General features: G+C 29.3%; 2 protein-coding genes across 2 annotated transcripts; one reads left to right on the forward strand and one right to left on the reverse strand.

Moving 5' to 3' along the window:
* Window positions 1-228: 228 nt before the first annotated feature.
* Window positions 229-6,998, reverse strand: LOC123300131 (myb-like protein X). Its single transcript, XM_044882621.1, has 3 exons — window positions 6,831-6,998; window positions 4,477-4,578; window positions 229-2,850 (listed from the first exon to the last, which is right to left on the reverse strand). The coding sequence occupies exons 1-3, from the start codon at window positions 6,909-6,911 to the stop codon at window positions 349-351; spliced, it is 2,685 nt and encodes an 894-aa protein (XP_044738556.1). The 5' UTR covers window positions 6,912-6,998; the 3' UTR covers window positions 229-348.
* A 1,431-nt stretch (window positions 6,999-8,429) lies between these two features.
* Window positions 8,430-11,763, forward strand: LOC123300135 (anaphase-promoting complex subunit 10). The gene is made up of 3 exons (XM_044882625.1): window positions 8,430-8,584; window positions 10,420-10,656; window positions 11,518-11,763. The coding sequence occupies exons 1-3, from the start codon at window positions 8,479-8,481 to the stop codon at window positions 11,727-11,729; spliced, it is 555 nt and encodes a 184-aa protein (XP_044738560.1). The 5' UTR covers window positions 8,430-8,478; the 3' UTR covers window positions 11,730-11,763.
* The last annotated feature ends 1,872 nt before the right edge of the window (window positions 11,764-13,635 follow it).

Below are 13,635 nucleotides of genomic sequence, written 5' to 3' on the forward strand. Positions count from 1 at the left end.
TTTTTTGAAGGTGCTGCGTTTTCAAATGAGCATCATGCCGTCAAATTTGAGTTATCGTTTTGAAAAAACGCAGCAGGGAATTTGCCGGACACTATGACCACTTGATAACATTAATAATTTTTAACGAAAACTTATACGTACGTACTTAAGTATTTTTGTTTTTCAATACACGCGTAATTCATTTTTTGGTGAATTGTTTAGTAAAATTATTAATGCTATCAAGTGGTCATAGTGTCCGACAAATTCCCTGTTGCGCTTTTTGAGAACGATAACTCAAAAAACGCAGCACTTTCGAAAAAAATCGTAGAGGAAAGTTTAGTAGATTCGTCAAAATGATTCCATACCTTCTTAAGATGAACTTGATCGTTCGTGAATTAACTCTAAACGTCTTTTCTTCATATCATCTGATAAACTTTCAACCATTTTGTTTAGAAAACCATCAATAACAGTTGTTCGAATTCGAGATGTAACTTGTTTACGACAAACTGGACAGTTATTTTGGGTATTTTGCCATTGGAAAATACAAAAGTTGCAAAATGAATGCGTACAATTTAATGTAACTGGTTCAACAAATAATTCATTACAAATTGGGCATTCCAATTCAGGTTCCACCATTCGTAATAATAACGAATGGTTTTGTTCACATCGATTTGTTAACAAATCATTTAACTCTGTTTCCATCTCCAACCTTCCTCCTGATGTGTAACTGTCCAGATCCATTGTATTAACAACATAGTCTTTAAGTCTTAGTATATGATCTTTTAAACAAACAAGGAGAACTGAACTGATTACAAAATTTTCATTTTCCTCTGTTTTATGCTCTTGTTCATTCTTTAATTCATCCAGGATATTTAAAGCGATTTCTTCAACTTTTTTTAATTTTACTGTAATTTCTTTATTTCTTTCTTCACTTTTGTTCAATTTTTGTAAACATGATTCATTTTCACGGCCCTTTTTATTTAATTTATTAATAAGTTCGACGTTTTCATCTGTTTTATCGAATAATTTTTGAACGAAATCTTCATTTTCAAGTTCCTTTTCATTTAATTCTTGTCTCATTTGCTCGTTTTCACGTTGCTTTTCAACCAGTTGTTGTCTATTTTCTTCAATTTTACGTTCTTGTTCAATTAGTTTTTGTTTATTATCTTCATTTTCACATTCTTTTTCGTTTAACTTTTGCATAATATCTTCATTTTCATAAGCTCTCTCGATCAATTTTTGAATAAAATCATCAATTTCACGTTCCTTTTCGTTTATTTCTTCCCTAATTTTTTCATTTTCGTGTTCCTTTTCAATCAATTTTTGTTTATTTTCTTCGTTTTCGCGCTCTTTTTCGTATAAAGTTTTCATAATTTCTTCATTTTCACTCTCTTTTTCATGTAATTTTTTTATTATTTCTTCATTTTCGCGTTCCTTTTCGTGCATTTGGTGCTCAATTTCTTCATTTTTAAGTTCTTTTTCACTCAGTTCTTGCATAATTTTCTCATTTTCGTATACCTTTTCGAACAATTTTTCAATAAAATTTTCAATTTCAATTTCTTTTTCATTTAATTCCTGCCTAATCTTCTCATTTTCACATTCCTTTTCATTTAATTCCTGCCTAATTTTTAGATTTTCACACTCCTTTTCGTTAAGTGCTTGCTTGTATTCTTCATTTTCACATTCTTTTTCAATAAGATTTTGCTTGTATTCTTCATTTTCTCGTTCCTTTTCAATAAGATTTTGCCTGTATTCTTTATTTTCACGATCTTTTTCATTCAGGTTTTGCTTAATTTCTACATTTTCACGTTCTTTTTCATTTAGTTTTTGATTAATTTCTTCATTTTCACGCTCTTTTTCATTCAGTATTTGCTTAATCTCTACATTTTCACGTTCTTTTTCATTTAGTTTTTGCTTAATTTCTTCATTTTCACATTCTTTTTCATTCAGTTTTTGCTTAATTTCTTCATTTTCACGTTCTGAAGTCACGATGATTGAAAACATTTTTTCCAGAAATTTTTCATTATCAGGTTCCTGTTCATTTAATTGCTGCCTAATTTTTTCATTTTTACATTCATTTTCCTTTACTTGTGTATTTTCTTCATATTCTTGTTCGGTATTTTGATTCGGGTTTTGCCCATTTTCTTCAACTTCATGTTCTTTTTTGTTTATTTTTTGAATAATTTCTTCATTTAGAAACATTTCTTTGTTTAATTCTTTGTTAAAATCGTTAAATATTTGTAGTATTCCTTCTAAATTTTCATCTAAATTATTCCTTTCAAATTTTTCAAAAATTTCTTCATTTTGACGTCCCATTTCATTTAATTCTTGCTTAATATTATCACCTTCCTCTAATTTTTGCATAAATTCACTCTTTTCAGGTATCTTCTTTTCATTTAATTTTCGTAAAATTTCTTCTTTTTCACATAACTCTTCGTTCAATTCTTTCCCAATTTCTATATTTCCTTCTAATTCTTTGGTAATTTCTTTATTTTCGTGTTCCCTTTTATTTAATTTTTGCATAACTTCATTTTCATCTTTCATTCCATCTAATTCTTGCATAATTTTTTCTTCAAAGTTTTTGATCATTTCTTCGGATTTTAACATAAGTTTCTCATTGTCGTCTAACTTTCGTAAAAAAACTTCCTCTTCTTCTAAACCTGATTCTGAATCAGTCTGATGAACTTTTGACGTTAATTCTTCACTTTCTTCACCTAAATATGAGGATTGTATACTATTTTGGAACTTAAACTCATATTGATTCACAAAGGTTTGGTTTTCGTATTTGAATTCAATAAAATCACCATCTTTAATCCGTTGTGGCACTTCATGATCGATTTTAATACCATTAAGATGTACATCCGAAAAATGCTGCAATCGTTTATCAAAAAAATACTTTTTAAAATATAATATTTTAGTTTCATGAGCTAAAGAATATAAAATAAATGCTTTCCTCCGTCAAGCCCATGCGCAAAAATCATCCAAGGTAGGAGGGGAGATAGTTTTTAACTATTTTTAACCGACTTCAAACAAAAAAGGGGGAGGTTCTCAATTCGACTGATTTTTTTTTTTTAAATGTTTGTTACCTCAGAACTTTTGACTGGGTGAACCGACTTTGATGATTCTTTTTCTATTTGAAAGCTGGAGCTTCCCGTGTGGTCTCATTTCAATTTGGTTCAGTTCTGATAATGGCATCCATGAGAAAACCATATAAATCTTAAATTTGCATTAAGAATGTATGGATGCATAACTCAATATCACGCCAACCGTTTTTTTTTAGTGGCAAATTAGTTAGTGTACTTCAGATTCACTAAAAACCACAAAATAAACAAACTTTTAACAAAATAAATAAAACCGACTTCAAAAGAAAAATTATACCAAAACAAATTAATATGCACTAAAAAGTAAAAAATTAATATTTTGGAGTCGGTGTCAGCCAAGTTAATGTAGCAAATTGTTTTGTCAGAGTTGTTTCCTTGGCTGATACCGACTCCAAAACTAACAATAATTGTAACTAAATTATATTATCGTTATTTTTTTACTTTTTAGTGCATATTAATTTGTTTTGGAATAGTTTTTCTTTTGAAGTCGGTTTTATTTTTTATTTTTTGTGTCAATAAGTTAATTCTGCGAGCTACAGAAAAAAATTCCCATATTCTATACGCAATGAACTCTACCTTGCGATATATTTAGCGAGGCTAACCTATTGGCACGAGAGGGGTCGTCTAAAACACCCGTTTCATCTGAGCCTGTCATTCCCATAGCAAGATGGTCCGTAATTTACCGAATAGAGGAATGGTTATGAGAAGCCCATCTTTTCTTTTTCTATAAAAACAGTGTCACCACATCCAATTTCATCAAAATCGCGCTATCCGTTTTAGAGTTATCCATTAAAGCAAATCGACTTGTTTTGAGGTAAGCTCTATGTGGTAAAGCGTTGTAAAGATATTTTAAGGCACTCTGTATAAATGGAAATCTTAACAAAGGAGACAATAATTTTAAAATTTAGTGTGTGCCTATTATCATGTTTTATTGATACAGTTCGTTATTTAATTCAAGGACTATGCCTTCCGTACCTTAATCCTTGAATTACATTTCACGTTAAGTTTAAAACTAAAATATACCATAAAAAATACCCATTACTAAGCAGTGATTTAGGTAGAATGTGATTTAAAACACAAAACTTAACAGTCAACTTGTAAATACATGAAAACTAGAAGCTAATTTTTTCTTAACACTAAAAAATGTGATTTCCATTGAAAAGAATTACATATGAAAAATCAAAATTTAACAAGATATGTGCAAAAAACTGATTGTCTTGAGTAAAACTCCCTACACTTCCGTATAAATTCCTTAAATAACGTCAAGCCATCCATTCAGATTCAAGAATCGAATTTTTTATAACAAAAACTACCTATATCCGAATTACGGGATAATAATTTTTGGTAGGTTACAATGGTAATTTATTTAGGGCTACTGAAAGAGAAAAATACTTACAGCATCGTCGGTATTCGTAATGTACCATCGTTCTTCGTCGTCACAGGTCAGTTCACATTGAACTGGTGAAATTATTTGCATAAAAAATGTGTCGTTTGATTCCTGTTAAATAAATATAAAATTAATAGAAAGTCCGTGAAAGGTCTGAACAACGCTCTAGACATGGTACAGCACGGCTAAAAAAAGGCGTTTAAAGTTGCTTTATTTGTGCACTGTTAAGTCTTTGAAGTTAGTTCTATTGGACATTAAAATAGTTTTACTAAAATAATTGGAAATGTTGACAATGTTTTATGAAACAAAGAAATTCTGTCCATAGTTTTGATTAATATCAGTCCATTAGCGTAGAATGTAGAAATGTTTAAGAAATTAACCACCACCCCCCCCCCCCCTCCAAAGTACACAATTGTAAGTAAATTGTTTAGCACACGATTGTACTGTTATGGCAGTTTTTCACTAAACAAACGAAACACAAACTCGTATCGAATAAAACTAAACTGTAACCTTTTATAAATATTTTGAAGACTGGTGTTTTCCGCAACAGTTAGAGTTTTATTTTTCGGGTCCCACTTGGAAGCGGTTACATTAGAAGTTTTGAAATAGTCTTTTTTAAGTTAAGTCAATAAATTTAATCGAGCGAAAAATGTTAGTTTCAAAGGCACACATCTTATACTCACTCTGATTCACAACTGACAAACATTAGATGAACGCTTTAAATTAGAAAGTTGTTCTTTATAAATACGCAAACATTTTTTTGTAAACCGAATAATTTAGACAGTAATGACAGGAAAAATCAAGCTTTTTGTGTATCGTTTGTTGTCTTTATAGAAAAATAAACCACTTTTATTGGATTTATTGGAAATTTTTTTTTAAGTGCCTAAATTTCGCAGAAACAATTATACGAAAATAACAAGTTTGATATGAAAAAATAATTTTGGGTAAAACTTTTCAGTCCGTTTTTGCATAAACTGTACGGTTTGCGGAAAAATGTTTCGAACAAAAAATGTTACTTTTTTAATTAATAACAACTTTCTAATTAAAAGTTTTCATCTATCGATTACCAATTATGCAGTAGAGTAAGCTTTTCATTGAGCTTTAAAACCTAGGTCTAGTTTAATGTTTGCGTAAGATGTGCGCCTACACACCCAAAATTTTTTGCCTGAAGCATTATTATCGATAAAACTTATTTTTCGAGTTTCAAGCATCTGTCAACTTACAAAGGCACCCTGTTACACTTAATTTTTTTTCCAAGTACTTCAGTATCAACCAGCTACAACTAAGAAAAACAAATCTTCTTCTATAAACATATTGGTTGGTTATTGAAGAAAAACTGTGTTTGACTTTCTCGCAACAACCAGTGGAAAAGGACCGAAAACAAAAACAAAACTCGGACAAAACGTACCCCGCCTGATGGAAACAAGAGTTTTAGGTTTGTTTCAGTTTTGTTTTTGCTTTTCAGATTCTAAAAAACAGAAACACAACATAAAATCAACTGTCCGTTTAGTGGAAAACTGAAAATTTTCAACTCATTATCTTTTATAGCTTTGGAGAAAATGGACGCCAAAGTTTTTTTTTCCTAAGTTGCACATTGCGGGTAAACAATGACGTTTACGAAAGAATGGTTCAAACAAAAATTGTTAATTTTTTTTATAAAGAATAAGTTTTACATTTAAACTTTTGTTCTATCTCTAACGGTTAACAAGATGATTCAAAATCATTTTGAATTTGATTGAATGAGCAAAAAAATTACATTTAAAAATTTGCACATCTCAGTCAATATTAAAGCTAAAAAGTCGAAAAAAAAAAACAAAAACAAAAATGTGCACTATTAAATCAGCTAAAACTTTTAATTGAAGTTTTTTATATTTGATACATAGTTTTTTTGTAATTTGTAAAAAACTGGCTAAAACCCACAACTACCCCCTCTCCAAAAAGGGGTTGAGCACCCTCCTGAGTGGTCAATTTTTTTGAAACCTAACAAACAACTGAAAAATTTTAAAGATACATTTTTTTCCTTTTAGATATTTGGTTTCATTGTACTAAAATTTAACAAAATTATTTAAAAATGCAACTTCAATTCAGTGTAGCGAACTGATTAAATTTTTACTAAAGTAAGCTTAATCAACTACTAAACTTATTTATTTCGAGCCATGTAATACCTGGTTTAGCATTGCACAGACCTTTTAGTACATCCTGTAAAATATGCATTAGATATTTTTTAACCTCTTTTGACAGTTCTTTTTAATCTAAATTATCAATAATTTCACAAAGTTTTTCAATCATGGATACTCCCCTACTTTTTCTTTCACTACCATACAATTGATTACTTGATTATCTGGTTAAAATTATTTAAATACCTTTTTTGATTTTTTCCAAACGATTTTATCTTCTTCATATTCTCCGTTATTTCTAAATAAAATTGGAAAGTTATTAGACATTTTGTAGTATGAAGTGGTAAAAAATTTCTTGTTATCAATATGTTATCAGCTAACTTTTTTCGTGCGGTACTTTCTGGGATTTTCAAAGATTTTAAACTAATCAACAAGTATACAACGGAAACAAGAATAAACAATATTGCAACATAAGCGTACAGAATTATATTATTAAGTCTCATTCACATGAGTCGAATACCTTATCTAGTGCACATGATTCAGCAGGTAAGTAATCTTTATCCGTACTCTGTGATCAATGGCTTTGTTGCCTATTTCATACGCCAAACAGTATATTTCTGATTCGCAACAAACTTATTTACTTATTGCTCGAAAATGGTAATTTGATGATGACAATTGTAAATTTTACGTTACACGGAAAGTTTAATAAGGGAAAAAATCTTACATTTCTAAAAAAATAGTGTGTGCAGCACAAGTATATTGTCTATTACTCAATTTTGTGCAATTGCAGTAAAGGAACTGAGCATTCACTTCAGCTAAACGCAATTATTATACCATGTATATATGAAATATACATAGTATTATAAGTTTAGTCCCAAGTTTGTAACGCCTAAAAATATTGATGCTACAAAAAAAAAATTGGTATAGGTGTTCATAAAATCACCTAATTAATCCATTTCCGGTTGTCCGTCCGTCCGTCCGGCCGTCCGTCCGGCCGTCCGTCCGTCCGTCTGTGGTCACGATTACTCAAAAACGAAAAGAGATATCAAGCTGAAATTTTTACAGCGTGTTTAGGACGTAAAAAGTGAGGTCAAGTTCGTAAATGAGCAACATGGGTCAATTGGGTCATGGGTCCGTAGTACCCATCTTGTAAACCGTTAGAGATAGAATAAAAGTTTAAATGTAAAAAATGTTCCTTACCAAAAAATAAACAACTTTTGTTTGAAACATTTTTTTGTTAACATCACTGTTTACCCACGAGGGCATTTATTAGGTACAAATTTTATAGTATGTATAAATATCAAAGTGAGTATCTTTTGTTATTTACGTGACGTCAAAAAAACAAACGAGTGCGCATCAACACTTGCGCATTATATGAGAATATCAGTTAAATATGTCAGATATGTATGTATGTGAAATGTGACAGAGTTATCAACACTGCCTATACATGGTATTTCAACAATTAACTCAGTCAATTGTTTGTTTTCACTTGTTACTAATTAAGATTGATGGTATATGTGAATGATTGACTATTATCTATTTTATGATTGACAATCTATTTTTGTGATTGTTAATCAAAATCATCTCTAATTCAAAAAGAAGTATTGAAATTATCAAATCTATTATGGTGGTATTGACTAATAAGATTTAAAACATATTTGGAAAATGGTAATCAAATCTGATTGTTAACCACGATAATTCTCAACCCTGATTGACGTGCGTAGTGGCCTTATTCACATAAATTTCATATTCTTAAATTAAAAAAAACTTCCGCCACGGAAATATAATAGGTGTGAATATACCTTCAGAGTTAAACAAATCAAAAAGGGTAGATATTATTCGAATTTGACAACTTATAAACAAAAACAAAATTTTTCATAATAAAGTTTTAAAAATGCCATCTAAAACGAACGAAAATGGTCCTACAAATGCCGAACGAAGTGGTACTGTGAGAGAAGTTGGATCTCAAGCTATTTGGAGTTTATCTTCTTGTAAGCCAGGTATAAATTTTAAGCATAAGCGAATTAATAACATAATTATGACGTTCTGAAGCTGCCTATGAAGGGTAAAGTTTAAATAAAAAAAATTTGTTTCCCGATGAAAAACGGTAGTAAAATATAAGTGATTTAGTAATTTGCCACCTAAATCGAATTTATAAATGCCTACCGATCCTCTGGTTAGTATAATTTTGAAAAAATTTGGTAAAAAACTAATTCCCACATAAAACCGATTAAAATTGGTTCATTTCGAAATAATTTTATAACCGTCTTTCGAACAAATAAACTCATTCCACCGTCTTTCGAACAAAATTCGGTGGAATGACTTTAGACTAAAACAATTAAATAAAAAAACTGCCATGTCTCTTAAAAAATAATAATAATCTAGAAATTATTTGAAAAAATTTCATTCTAAATAATAATTGCATGAGTTTGCGACGATTTTTAGGTTGGAGCATAACTTTCGGAAGCCGAAATTTGAACATTTCATTTATACGCTTATAACTCAAAAGCGGTGCATCCTACAATAATTGGATGAAAGACATAATCTTCCGTTAACGATTCACAACTTCCACGTAGATACGAGTACAATTGTATATTCGCTATGAGATGTTAAATAAAATTTCTGACTTTGTATTTTTTTTAATAATACTACTAAATTTAATAATAATACTAAACTAAACAAACTTGATACTCACAGCTAAATAGGTAACTAATTAGTGCAGTAAATACGATAAAAAATATGTCAGTTTAAAAAAATATAATGTCCTCCCATCAAACTCTGCAAATTTTGTTTAAGTTATTTTTTGATTGGTTAACTACAAAACGAGCTATTTATGTGTTTAAATTAAAATGTCCTACACTGTATATAAAAAGAGCTACACGAAGCCAATAAATTTTACGCTAATTATTCAAACATTTTTTTTAGTTTACAACGAAAATTCGAAAAAAATTTGTTACTAAACAATTATCTAACTTGTTGAATGTAATCGTCTGTCCGTCTGTTATCACGATAACTCAAAAACGAAAAGAGATATCAAGCTGAAAATTTTACAGCGTACTGAGGACGTAAAAAGTGAGGTCGAGTTCGTAAATGAGCAATATCGGTCAATTGGGTCTTGGGTCCGTAGGACCCATCTTGTAAACCGTTCGAGATAGAACAAAAATTTAAATGTTAAAAATATTCCTTATAAAAATATAACCAACTTTTGTTTGAAACATTTTTTCGTAAATATCACTGTTTTCCGTAACCCGCAAATTAGGCGTAAATTGTATGTAATTATGGGAACATTAGTTATGTATGTGTGACATGTATGTATGTGTAATGTAATAGAGTCATCAACACTGTCTATGCATGGTTTTTCAACAATTAACTCAGTCAATTGTTTGTTTTCACTTGTTTCATTGAAAATTGCCCTCTTTTTAAGAATCTTGTTTTAACTTAAATATTAATATTTTTTGGCGAAAAACTAAATACCTTTTTTTTTTCATTTTTAATTGTTTATAACTTTTGCAAATTTTTATGTGCTGAAAAATGCTTCTGATACATTTTTCTAGACATCATTCCGAATCTAACGAGCTATCACACATATTTCTCGATCATTATTTCTATATTTCACCAATTTGAACTTGTCGAATAGACTATTAGAAGACGCATAATCTTTTGATGTTTAGTTTCTTTAAAGTAAAATTTTTTGTATGTTGAATCGTTGAATTCAAAGTTTAAATAATTTTTAACATCGTTACATTTTTAAAAAATTTGACTTAAATATTACATCCAATATGATTTGTGGAAGTCGAGGATTCGTTCTAAGTTGAAACTATTAAAAATTTTGCAGGTTTTGGCATCGATCAATTACGAGATGATTGTATGGATACTTATTGGCAATCGGATGGTCAATTACCGCATCTAGTTAATATACAATTCCAAAGGAAAACTACTGTTAGTGATATTTACATTTATACAGACTATAAATTAGATGAGAGCTATACACCAAATAGAATATCAATTAGAGCTGGAACCAATTTTAATGATTTGCAAGAGATTGATGTTATTGTTTTAAATGAACCAACTGGTAATTATATTTTTATTTTATTTTAACAATGAATCAATTATAAATCGTTTTCAAAACTTTTTTAAAGCAAACTAAATTTGCTACAACATGAGGCGAGGATAAATTTCGAAAAATCCTTTCTTAAATGACATCTACAGTATAAAATCAATATCCTCTCGAAATTTCAAACTTCTATCATTAGGGACATTGCCTTTCTTCCTCCAGATAATATCTCCCCTCTGAAAGATTTCTGATTTTAGACAATATATAAAAAGAAACATTTTTTTAAAAATCATCAAAATCGGAGCTGTTATTTAGGATTCTCTAAGAATGACTATTTTATGTATTCCTTTATGCGGCTAAGTAACCAAAGTAAAAATTTAGAAATTTGATTAGCAGAAAGTTTTAATAACGGCTTCTATTATGGCACGCTTTACGTAATGCATTTAATATATGTCCGGCGGCGTACTTTGTTTTCTAGATTTATTTGAATGTAGCTAAAAATTTGTCAATGTGAATTTATTAAGTGGAGGAAACAACATTGAACAAAGGCGGTATTGAGAGAGCTGTATTATTTAAATTATATATTGGCCGAAAAATTTTTAATTACCTCGTCAACTTAAAATAAATTTTTTTTTCTCACTTTGATAGGAAGATAATGATCTGCTCCAATTTTTTGCTCCAACACCCAATAAAGCTTGTAGTCTTTGAAATTTTAAATTGTCCAAATAACATGCTTTTCATACCAAAAATTCTTACGCATTCATAAACCCCACAAACAGAAAGGTCCTATTTATAAATACGGAACTGTCTACCATCATACCCAAAAATAACGATTTATGAAAAAATCTTACAACTTTTGAATTTGTTTTCGTTTACCAGGTTGGGTTCAGATGCCGATTAAGGATATACGCGAGAAACCGATACGAACATTTATGATTCAAATAGCCGTTATCAGTAATCATCAAAATGGACGAGATACACATATGAGACAAATTAAAGTACATAGTCCAACACAAGGCCGTGGCGTTGCAATGGATCATTTTGGAACCTGTAATTCTGTACAATTTCGTCAATATGCTACAATTCGATAATTCATTTTATATAAAAATAAATTTTTTATATAAAGATTTGTTTTTTTCTTGTATTTATAATATAGATGTATAACATATTCGATTTGAATACTAAGAAAGACTCTGTCTAGCGATATAAAAAAGAACTATACACACTAGCTCGCATAAATACATAATATTTAACGGAAATGTTGCTTACAATCTTGTATAACAAACATACACATTTAAAAGAGGTTAATGTTTTTAACCTCTTTTGTTTTAATGTTTTGTTTTAATGTTTTTAACAAATTTTGACAAGACAACACAAATTTTGTTAAAAAAAGGATATGAAAACACTGAACCGAAAAAATTAAGAGTTCAAAATGTAAATAAAAAACAAAAAATTATAAAATTTATGATCCTAAATGAAAATCCTTGTATGAAAAAATTATATGTAAAAAATTTTTCAAACAAAAGTTTTTTATAATTTTATAAGAGACATTTTTTAAATTTAAACTTTTGTTCTAACTCTAACGGTTTACAAGATGAGTCTTACGGACCCAAGACCCAATTGACCTATGTTGCTCGTTTACGAAATCAACCTCCCTTCATACGCCCTGAGCACGCTATAAAAATTTCAGCTTGATATGTCTTTTCGTTTTTGATTTATCGTGTCCACAGACGAGCGGGCATCCGAAAATGGACTAATTAGGTGATTTTTGAACACCTATACCGATATTTTCTTTGTAGCATCAATTTTTTTAAGCGTTACAAAATTTTTGACTATACTTAGTATACCTTGATATATATTACATATATATTAAACGAGCAATTCTTGTAAACATAAATATATATATATATATAGTTTTTCATGAAAAGACGGATAAAATGACGTTTTTTAAAAATGAAACCTAGCAAGATCGACTTTTCGCCCCAAAAAACCTCTGCATATACATTTTTATGAAAATCGTTGGAGCCATTTCAAAGATCGTTTATATATATATATATGCAGAGGTTTTTTGGGGCGAAAAGTCGATCTTGCTAGGTTTCATTTTTAAAAAACGTCGGTTTATCCGTCTTTTCATGAAAAACTGAAAAATATGACTCTTCCTGACATCTATTGGTGTATATCGTAATTAACGAAATAAAGTACATTACCGGGACATTCAAATTGGTATTTATGTTGAGTTTGAAACGGTTCTTATATTAGTGATAAAGTTTTTATCTTTTTAATTAAAAAAATACTGAGCAAAGCTCGGTCATCCAGATATTAAAAATTTATTAAAGAACACAAACTTGGGTTTTAAAAATCTTCACTAGTATACAATATATGAACGTTTAAAATTCCTTTAATTAGTCTATTGGACAAATTAAAAAAAAGAGGAAGATATCCACTAGTGACGTTATATGTGGGTATCGCCATAGAGATTACATATAAAACTTGGTTTTGTTAAAAGGAGATGAGCAACCTTTGAATGCAATCTTTGATTGCTTATAACTTTTTCGCTTTTTTAATTAATTTTAATTTCACTTTCAAATTTTGCCATGGTATCAAATCTAATTTTATACCTTTACGGGTAATATGGCCAATTTGACATCAAGATGATTCTCTATTATAAAATATTAGGGGAGCAAATATGGGAGTAAGATTTTTATATATTAGAATTTTCTTTCAAATAGTGGCGGTGTCTAAATACGTTTTTTTTTTTTATATAAAATAATGTTAATCAAAATTAATACTAAATTTCTTTTCTAAATGGTTTGAAGAAAATGTACAAAATTATTGGCAGCATAAACTTCAAGATAAAAACGTGTCAAGATACTACTTTAAAAAAAATTCCTACCACATACATAAGTTTGGTGTTAGAGCCGAATTTAAAATTGGTTGAAACAATAATTTATTCATTTTCGACTAAATCTCTAACTGACTCATTTTAAGTTCAAGAAG

Source organism: Chrysoperla carnea, chromosome 5 (assembly GCF_905475395.1).
Source record: "Chrysoperla carnea chromosome 5, inChrCarn1.1, whole genome shotgun sequence".
Lineage (NCBI taxonomy): Eukaryota > Metazoa > Arthropoda > Insecta > Neuroptera > Chrysopidae > Chrysoperla > Chrysoperla carnea.